General features: G+C 45.0%; 1 protein-coding gene across 1 annotated transcript; it reads left to right on the top strand.

Annotated features, from left to right (window-relative positions):
• The first annotated feature begins 619 nt into the window (after window positions 1-619).
• Window positions 620-9322, top strand: NOA1 (nitric oxide associated 1). The gene is made up of 7 exons (XM_009995967.1): window positions 620-635; window positions 790-954; window positions 1784-1980; window positions 5339-5470; window positions 7461-7577; window positions 8399-8516; window positions 9083-9322. Exons 1-7 carry the CDS (start codon window positions 620-622, stop codon window positions 9286-9288), a joined length of 951 nt encoding a protein of 316 aa, XP_009994269.1. The 3' UTR covers window positions 9289-9322.
• Window positions 9323-9782: the final 460 nt, after the last annotated feature.

Genomic DNA, 9782 nt, shown 5'->3' on the forward strand with positions numbered 1-9782 from the left:
ACCACGCAGCCTGGCCATCGTGGGCAGCGAGCTCCAGGGCTGTGTTGCTCTTCAAATCGTTGCCCTCCGCCTCAGGGCAACCAAGGGGGAGGCACCGTGCGCGGAAGGTGCTGCGCGTCCCTTGCAGCAAGGGGGCCGGTGAGCCAGCCGGGATGCTCCCCTTCCAGAGGGGACAGCACCCCGTCTGCAGGCCTCGCCATCTCCCTGTCAGCGAGGGGTGCCCTCCAGTCCAGAGAGAGACCCAGAGGTGGGCTGGTGAGCACCTGTAAAACCATCATAGTCAAGGGGGAGGCACCGTGCGCGGAAGGTGCTGCGCGTCCCTTGCAGCAAGGGGGCCGGTGAGCCAGCCGGGATGCTCCCCTTCCAGAGGGGACAGCACCCCGTCTGCAGGCCTCGCCATCTCCCTGTCAGCGAGGGGTGCCCTCCAGTCCAGAGAGAGACCCAGAGGTGGGCTGGTGAGCACCTGTAAAACCATCATAGTCTAAACCAGGCTGCCTGGTGGTGGGACTTGCCTAGGGTGTATTAAGTTAGTCTTGGCACCACTTGGCTTAGAGACCTGTTCTAGCAAACTATAGATGGGAGCAGGTCTCAAGTGGGTGGATGCCTCACTTCCGCTTCCATGGCTAGGGAGCCTGGTGCGTTGTGGGGGCAGCTATGGTTCTGCCTTCAGCTTTGTGTTGCTGGGTTTCACCCAAAAGTTGGGCAAGTGATTTTATTTTCTTCTCTTGTTCCTCAGAGCTTAAATGTGCCAGATGGTCAGAGGCCCAGATATGCTTCTGTTTTTTGTAGGAACAACACTGAACCTGTTGAAATTTCCAATTATTAATCCTACGTGTGATAGGATATTCCGAAGGCAGGAGAGACTGAAAGAGGAAGCAACAAAAACAGAAGATCAGCTAAGCAGTGAAGAAAAAAAGTACCTTAATCACCTTAAAAAGCAAGGTTATTTAGTGGGTGAGTATTGCCTGAGTAAAGGTATTGTTCCTCTGCCCTTATGAAAACACTGGCATTACACACAGGACTGTCAAGCCTGTAATGTACTGTAGATTGCAGCTGGTTTCAGCAAGTAATTTTCTTCCCACTCTGAAATAACTAATTTCCATTGAATTATGGGAAGAAGCACATGCTATCTGTTGCAGCATTAAAAAAAATAATTCCAAACTTATGTTCAAGTTATTTTGACCAGTTTTTGTTCCCACAGTAATGGGTGCAAGACTTCCAGCCCTTTCCTAAGTGGCATCACTAGTATTTATTTCAAGTACTTATTTTTCAGCTGTTGCAAAGGTTTCCTCTGTGCAGTGCACCTCCCATCAGCGTATGCTAACCTAGTTGAGACCTAGTTTACCCTGATAGTGCATTGTAGGCCATCTCTGGTTCCCAAAGGAAGAAACAAAGTTTCCTTTTTAAATAGTAATTTTTTGGCTGCAGGGCACAGTAGTTGCACCTGATTTTAGTATGTATCTAAAAGAGGGAGTTGCCAGAAGATACCCCTGATTTTCAGAGAATTCTGTGTGTGACAGTCTAAAGCACTAAAAAAAGAAGGCAGCTGGCTTGTGATCTGGTCCCTGCTAAGGTTTTAGGGATTGAGGTGTGCTAAGCAAGAATAGTAGAAGGGCATTTCTTAGCATCGTGGCTTTTAAATAGACACGTTTCTAGTCACGTAGCATTATCACTTTATATTACCAATGTGCGTTTCTTTATGCAAGGGAAGGGACAGATAACCTGATTGAAGGAAAAGCAAGTTAATAAATTAATTACCAGAAAACCTTTAATTTTAATCCAGGAAGAGTTGGCAGAACATTTCAACAGAAGAAGCCTAGCCCTGTGGTTGACTTTGACCCTGACATGCTCTCCTACAGCATCGATGAAGATCCCAAACATTCTCCTGAGCAGCGTGAGGAAAGGAAGGAGTTCACACACAACGAAGTGAAGGATGCTCGCTGGTGTTTTGACACTCCAGGCATTATAAGGGAAAACTGTGTAGGTACTCCATGGTGCTGTGTTTTGGGATGGCAGGATTTGGGAGGACTGTTCTGCCTTAGCTGTGCATGTGGGAGAGTATTTCTGCTGCAGTCCTGGGGCTACGATTCTTTTGTTTTAGGCAATTGTGATAAAATATGTTTTGTATTTACTTGGGAACAGTTAATTGTGTTAACACCATTGCATTTCTGAATAGTGCATACTGTGATCTTTGAAAAGGAACTGTATTGGCTGAGTCATCAAACTTTCTTAACATCTAAGTGAAGGGAAACAGGTGATAGTGCTGTAAGCAAGTTCATACCAGCATCACCCAATGAAGTTTGCACTTTTTTAGCTCTACCAGCCTACTGAAAAAGGTGGAGCTTCAGAGGATAACCTGTGTTATGTGACTGAACCAAAGGTTTGAGAAAGCATTCACCTGAAGTTAACAGAATCTACAGTGTTCTATTAATAGCTCCTATATGTCAGGCCTTCCTCAATGTTTCAGTAGAGCAGTGACTCTGAAGCCAGTGCTGATGCAGTGCACACATTCAAAAAAGCAATGTTCTGATTTTTTATCAGTTTGATACGTATGCAGAGTTGCAGGTCATCATCATCAGAAAAACTTGCGAGACTGACAGAGCACTGGAACAGGCTGCCCAGAGAGGCTGTGGAGTCTCCTTCACTGGAGACATTCAAAACCTGCCTGGACATGTTCCTGTGTGATGTGCTCTGGGTGATCCTGCTCTGGCAGAGGGGTTGGACTGGGATGATCTTTCGAGGTCCCTCAATTCTGTGATCATTTTGGGAAGATTAAAAAGTACAAGGAGATAGGAAATTTCTGCAGAGAATGAAGTGCAAGAACTGTACTGAGAACTGCACAGTTCAAATGCAGATGCTGCTTTCATGAATGCTAGAAAACTACTGGCTTTCTAGTAGATGTTTTTGCCAGACTGTAACCCACTTTACTGTGACACATTGCTCTCTGATAGCTGGTGTAAAGACAGTCATCAGCTTAGAGACCTGCATTTGTAGCTGCAGGTTGGTTAGCGTGGAGATCAAGTGGGCTTTCCTGCATCCAAAAATACTTGCTGCCACTTCTGATTTTGATTACCCTTGCTGTACCTTTGGAGACCTACATGCCAAGATTCAGATAGAATTTTGTTCCTGTGTCAGTGTTCAATCTGACTGGAGGACAAGCAGGTGGTCTATTGTGGCAGATTTTGGTAGGGGAGATTTCTAGTTACGAGCAGGTTTATTCTTTTTTATCATTATTTTGAAAGAAGAGTGAAGGAAAGTGGCTGTTAGCACATTATGGAATTACATTTGTTGTTATTACTTGAAGGTTTGTTTTTAGCTACTTCTTCATGACTCCTTCCAAGGCTAAACTTCTGGAAAGCCTAGGGAAGGATTACTGATAACTCAGATTGTGTTTAAGCATTGCCAAACACCTCAGAAAGCCTGCAGCTAGCAGGGCAAAGCCTCCTTGTCTTTTAGAATCAGTGTTGAAGGCTGACCTGATTTGCAACCTAAAGGTTATCTGCTTGTGAACATAGGGAGAGCACCAGAATTTAACTGTTCCATTAGATGTTCATCATGCTGCACTGTTTTATCTTTTTCCTCTATCAGTATCATGCCAATATTAATTTTATTGTTGCCAATGAAATATCTAGAATTAGTTATGGCAGCAGTATTTATTTTGCAGGTTTTAAATCTCCTGACAGAGAAAGAAGTGAAGCTGGTTTTGCCAACAGTTGCCATTGTTCCACGAACCTTCATTCTCAAGCCAGGAATGGTCTTGTTTTTAGCAGCCTTGGGACGTATGATAAAATATGTTTTGTATTTACTTGGGAACAGTTAATTGTGTTAACACCATTGCATTTCTGAATAGTGCATACTGTGATCTTTGAAAAGGAACTGTATTGGCTGAGTCATCAAACTTTCTTAACATCTAAGTGAAGGGAAACAGGTGATAGTGCTGTAAGCAAGTTCATACCAGCATCACCCAATGAAGTTTGCACTTTTTTAGCTCTACCAGCCTACTGAAAAAGGTGGAGCTTCAGAGGATAACCTGTGTTATGTGACTGAACCAAAGGTTTGAGAAAGCATTCACCTGAAGTTAACAGAATCTACAGTGTTCTATTAATAGCTCCTATATGTCAGGCCTTCCTCAATGTTTCAGTAGAGCAGTGACTCTGAAGCCAGTGCTGATGCAGTGCACACATTCAAAAAAGCAATGTTCTGATTTTTTATCAGTTTGATACGTATGCAGAGTTGCAGGTCATCATCATCAGAAAAACTTGCGAGACTGACAGAGCACTGGAACAGGCTGCCCAGAGAGGCTGTGGAGTCTCCTTCACTGGAGACATTCAAAACCTGCCTGGACATGTTCCTGTGTGATGTGCTCTGGGTGATCCTGCTCTGGCAGAGGGGTTGGACTGGGATGATCTTTCGAGGTCCCTCAATTCTGTGATCATTTTGGGAAGATTAAAAAGTACAAGGAGATAGGAAATTTCTGCAGAGAATGAAGTGCAAGAACTGTACTGAGAACTGCACAGTTCAAATGCAGATGCTGCTTTCATGAATGCTAGAAAACTACTGGCTTTCTAGTAGATGTTTTTGCCAGACTGTAACCCACTTTACTGTGACACATTGCTCTCTGATAGCTGGTGTAAAGACAGTCATCAGCTTAGAGACCTGCATTTGTAGCTGCAGGTTGGTTAGCGTGGAGATCAAGTGGGCTTTCCTGCATCCAAAAATACTTGCTGCCACTTCTGATTTTGATTACCCTTGCTGTACCTTTGGAGACCTACATGCCAAGATTCAGATAGAATTTTGTTCCTGTGTCAGTGTTCAATCTGACTGGAGGACAAGCAGGTGGTCTATTGTGGCAGATTTTGGTAGGGGAGATTTCTAGTTACGAGCAGGTTTATTCTTTTTTATCATTATTTTGAAAGAAGAGTGAAGGAAAGTGGCTGTTAGCACATTATGGAATTACATTTGTTGTTATTACTTGAAGGTTTGTTTTTAGCTACTTCTTCATGACTCCTTCCAAGGCTAAACTTCTGGAAAGCCTAGGGAAGGATTACTGATAACTCAGATTGTGTTTAAGCATTGCCAAACACCTCAGAAAGCCTGCAGCTAGCAGGGCAAAGCCTCCTTGTCTTTTAGAATCAGTGTTGAAGGCTGACCTGATTTGCAACCTAAAGGTTATCTGCTTGTGAACATAGGGAGAGCACCAGAATTTAACTGTTCCATTAGATGTTCATCATGCTGCACTGTTTTATCTTTTTCCTCTATCAGTATCATGCCAATATTAATTTTATTGTTGCCAATGAAATATCTAGAATTAGTTATGGCAGCAGTATTTATTTTGCAGGTTTTAAATCTCCTGACAGAGAAAGAAGTGAAGCTGGTTTTGCCAACAGTTGCCATTGTTCCACGAACCTTCATTCTCAAGCCAGGAATGGTCTTGTTTTTAGCAGCCTTGGGACGTATAGACTACTTACAGGTAAGGAAAGAAAGGATTTTGTGAGCAGCTGCTTCATCTCTTATTACAGTATCAGATGATAAAAGGCTTTCTGGGTGCCTTTTTTTTTTGTTGCTTTTGAGATGCTGGATCTGTTAAAGCTCCCCATAAAGTCAAAATAGGATGGGGAGTTACAGTCAAAAGGTTTGGTACTTGTTACCAGCATGTTTGTTGTGTGACAGGAACTGCTTTTGAATGCTGACAAACACCTTCAGCTTCATGTGCCTTTTGTAACACATAAAGACACAAGGCAGGCAGGAAGGAAGGAGACTGCCAGAATTAATTAGGAAAATAGGTGGGTTTCCTCATTTCAGGAAAGTTGTCTGCCAAGAGAGAAAAGCACAGGAATTTTTCTTTCCTGGCACAGATTTCTCTGAAGTATTAGCCCAAGGAAGCAATTAAATGTACATGTTCTGTAAAAATATTTTTAAAAGGCACTGTCTCCTATTTCCATTCCATCCATTTATTAGAAATTCCATGCCTTATACCTTTATTGAACTGTGTGGAGCTGATCTCCCATGATGTTTCTTCCAGGTATGTGTGTAGCACTGATGATAATGCCTTTCTCAGTAATTTGCCCCATTTTGAGAAGGGCATGTGTGTATGGCTATTTGTTTGTTTCAATCAGCTTTTCAAGATCACCATAGAAACGTTGAATTGTTATTTTGATGAGGACACTCTTGGCTTCCTGGAAGAAAACCAGGAAGGTGGATTGGGCAGGATTTTGTAAATAATAGTGTACCAGTATTGCAGGAGAACTCCCATCATCAGTAAAGTGAAAATCCAGAGCACCGTCCTGAAAAACAGCTTGGCAGTAGAGAGGAGTAGTGCCTCACTCAGAAAAAATGCTGTTTGTGAAGAGAGCAAAGCCAGTAGAAAAATAGCTGCCTTTATTCATACTGTCTTGGGCAAAGCTCTCAGAAGAGAGCTGGGTGTGTTGGTTGAGTGTCATCAGGGACTTAAAGCACCTGGATTTGCATACCTGGCAAAGTAGGACAGTGATAGAGGTGACACCTTGCTGGCAGTAAACACCCTCTGCAGAAATGCTTGGAGATGAAGCATCTGCAGGGCTATCCAAGGGGTTGTTTTGTCTGTCATGAGGGATGATTTTTGTTCTGGGAGTTGTGGAGAACATGGCTGGTGTTGGCAACCTGGGGAACCTGAGGTCAGGGTAAAGAAGTGTCACACCATCTCCTGAGGAGAGGCTCAGGGTCGGAGACATGTCCAGTGCAGCAGGGCTGGCAGGCTTTGTGCTCTAAGCCTGTTCACCATGTAGTGGTGCTCCTAGCAAGCTGAGCTGTGGCCCAGCGCTTTGCTCTATTGGTCTTGTGTATCTATGTACTCCAGACATCCTGAAGGAAGACACTTGTGCTCAGACCATGATGAACTTGAAGGATTTGGCACACCTGGGTTTCCTTATTTCAGGCTGCTAGGAGTGTTTGTAGAGGTCTCTCAGCTCTCTGACCTTCTTTGCTTTGCATGCCAAGGTTATGTGAATGCCTGCTGAAATGGCTTCGTATTTATTCTTTGCATAGCTTGGGAGCAGCTTGGAACCAAGTATGGTTCAATGAGAGGTGTGTGTTAGCAATGTCAAGTGATAAAAGAAGCACCAGCAGATGTCGATCACCTTTCATGCTGAATAACCAGACCAAATTTGTTCTTGGAAATTAAACGAGATCAAAGATCTCTCTTGGATGATTTGCCTGAGTTGAGCAGATGTGAAGGCAGGGGATGTGGCATAGGGGGTGCTTTGAGGCAGGATGGTGAAGTCATGGATGCTTCTCTCCTGTAAGTTCAGCTCCCCTGTTTATATAACCCTGGCTGCTCTGCAGTGACAGAGGCAAGGACCCCTCAGACAAATAGGGTACATCGGTCAAACAGGTTTTAAGCATGCAGGAAAGACACAGAACAGGAGAAATTCAGAGCTGGTTTTCTGTTATCATAAGTAACATCCTCTTTTTATTTGTTTCAGGGAGAAAAACCTGCCTGGTTTTCTGTCGTGGCTTCTAACCTGTTGCCAGTCCGCATTGCCACACTGAGTAAGGCAGATGCCATCTATGAGAAGCACGCTGGTCAGGAGTTACTAAAGGTAAGAGGAGTTGCTGTTGTGGGCTCTTGGCTGCAGATGGACAGGCTGTTCCACCTGGGGAAGCACCCTGTCTGGGGTACAGTTGACAGGGAAAACCAGCACATGTGAGGAGTTGGGGACTTCTGCAGTGGATGAGTAGATGATCTGCAGTGTGGGGCAGTCTTTCACAGACCACATGGCTCCAGCTGTGTTAGGAGAGCACGTGAGATAAGGCATTTTCAGGAGAGCTTCTGTTCTGGCATTCAGGCTGGTACGATTTGCCATGGTCTGCTCTCCAATGCTTGGCTTTTCTTTAACAGCCTTAAAGTGCAAGCAGCAATGGGGATATTTTCCATGGCAAACTTCGGACTGGGGTTTCAGAACAAATTGTGTTTGAAAAACATACCTTTCTCGTTCATTCCCCACTGGTTCCTCTGCACATCCCTGCATCTTTTGGTGGTCTATTTCCTTGCTATTCCCACATACTGTGTAGCACTTGTAATTGATGGGAGACAGAGTGACCTGTCCTTGCACTTGCAGCTCCCTTCCTGAGCACATTGAGAACAACAAGTGCTGTCACATCAGGGTGGTTGACTTGTGCCATCAGCTGAGTCCTGCAGTGGACATGCCATCTTGCTCACCTCTGAGCTCCCACTGGGCTGCTCTGAATCTGATGCTGATTCTGTTCTTAGCAAACCTGAAATTACTTCTGTAGGGTATTCAGGCCAGGCTAACAATGGTCTCATATCTTTATTCCCACTTGTGCCTTGCTTGCCAGTTTAGGGTAGGAGTGCTGAAGCATCTCTTGACTGTTAAATTTTTTCTCCCTGTTTTGTTCTTAGGTTCCCATGGGTGGGGAAGAGCGAATGAAAGAGTTCCCCCCGCTTGTCCCTCAGGACATTACACTGAAAGGAATTGGTCCCAGTGAGGCAGTTGCAGATATTAAGCTTTCTTCTGCAGGTAATTTAATATTTCTACACTAGTTTGCTTTGCAGTTTGTGTCTTAGGAACATTTATGGAGAGAAGCCTGTTAAGGGATGAAGCTGTGTTTCCTGCTCAGAGCAGGACTGTCACCAACACAAAATCATGGCAGCTATGTCTTTGTCCACCTGAGGTTTGGCAACCTCCAAGAATGGAGATTGACAGCCATGCTTGTGCAGGACAGCAGCACTGGAATACTTTATACTCTGGCTGCTATACAAGTTCCACAGTATCAGGAAAGGCAGGTGAGTGGGAAAGAGCCATAGATTGGAAAGCTTTTTTATTGTATTTTTGGGAATTCTCACCATTGCTCTTGAGTTCACTAGGAAATCACTGTGTCTGGGGAGAGTAAGGTGTGGCTTTAGGTGCTGCCTCCTATTGGGAAAGGCTGGATGTTAACCTTTCAGCTTGGTTTCCCAAAGATACCGCACTTGGATAGCTCAGGTTCTTGGCCAACATGGGAGGCACTGAGTTTGTATCAGAACCCTCGTTCTGATTCTAGTGACTTGTCTTGCTGACTGTGGTGGGTTTTTTTGGCCGTGCAGGCTGGGTGGCAGTGACAGCTCATGCAGAAGAGGAATTGCTGCTCCGAGCCTATACTCCCCAGGGCACCGCGCTGGTGGTGCGAGAGCCTCCCCTGCTGCCCTACATCAGCGCCATCAGAGGCTCCCGGATCGCGGGCACTGCTGCCTATAGGACCAAAAAGCCTCCCTCACTGGTGGAAAATCTGAAAGCCACAGGGAAGAGATAGCACTTCTCATCATCCAAGCAAGGCAGAAGACACAACAGCCTCTGGAGATCCTTGTTGCTGATTGATATTCAGGAGAGCTTGGACTCCTTTTTAAAGGCAGACAGGCACATTATTGAAAGCAGGCTAGAGGGGAACTCCAGGCCTGATGCAACTGCTGAACTGCAGCCATTTTGAATGAGCTGGGTGACCAGTACCTAGCTGCGAGAGGCTGTTCCCTCTTGAAATACAGGTTGGAAACTCACCTGCTGACCTTAGGCTGACATTGCTGCTCATAGGATAGGTCTCTTGCTGACATGTTCCTGCAGGTCAGAAATCACCCCTCCGTTCTTGGAGGCTTTATGGTGTTTCCAAAGTTTGAAGGAGGTGGAGGGAGTGGGGAGGAGCCATGAATGCTCCAGCAGGGGCATGACCCTCCTAGTGGCTGATAGTAATTTCACAACATCCACCAAAAATCAGGTCTGTTCAGTCCTTCAACACCTGCAGCAGACAAGGGA

The sequence above is a fragment of the Chaetura pelagica genome, unplaced genomic scaffold (genome assembly GCF_000747805.2).
Source record: "Chaetura pelagica isolate M959 unplaced genomic scaffold, ChaPel_1.0 scaffold142, whole genome shotgun sequence".
Lineage (NCBI taxonomy): Eukaryota > Metazoa > Chordata > Aves > Apodiformes > Apodidae > Chaetura > Chaetura pelagica.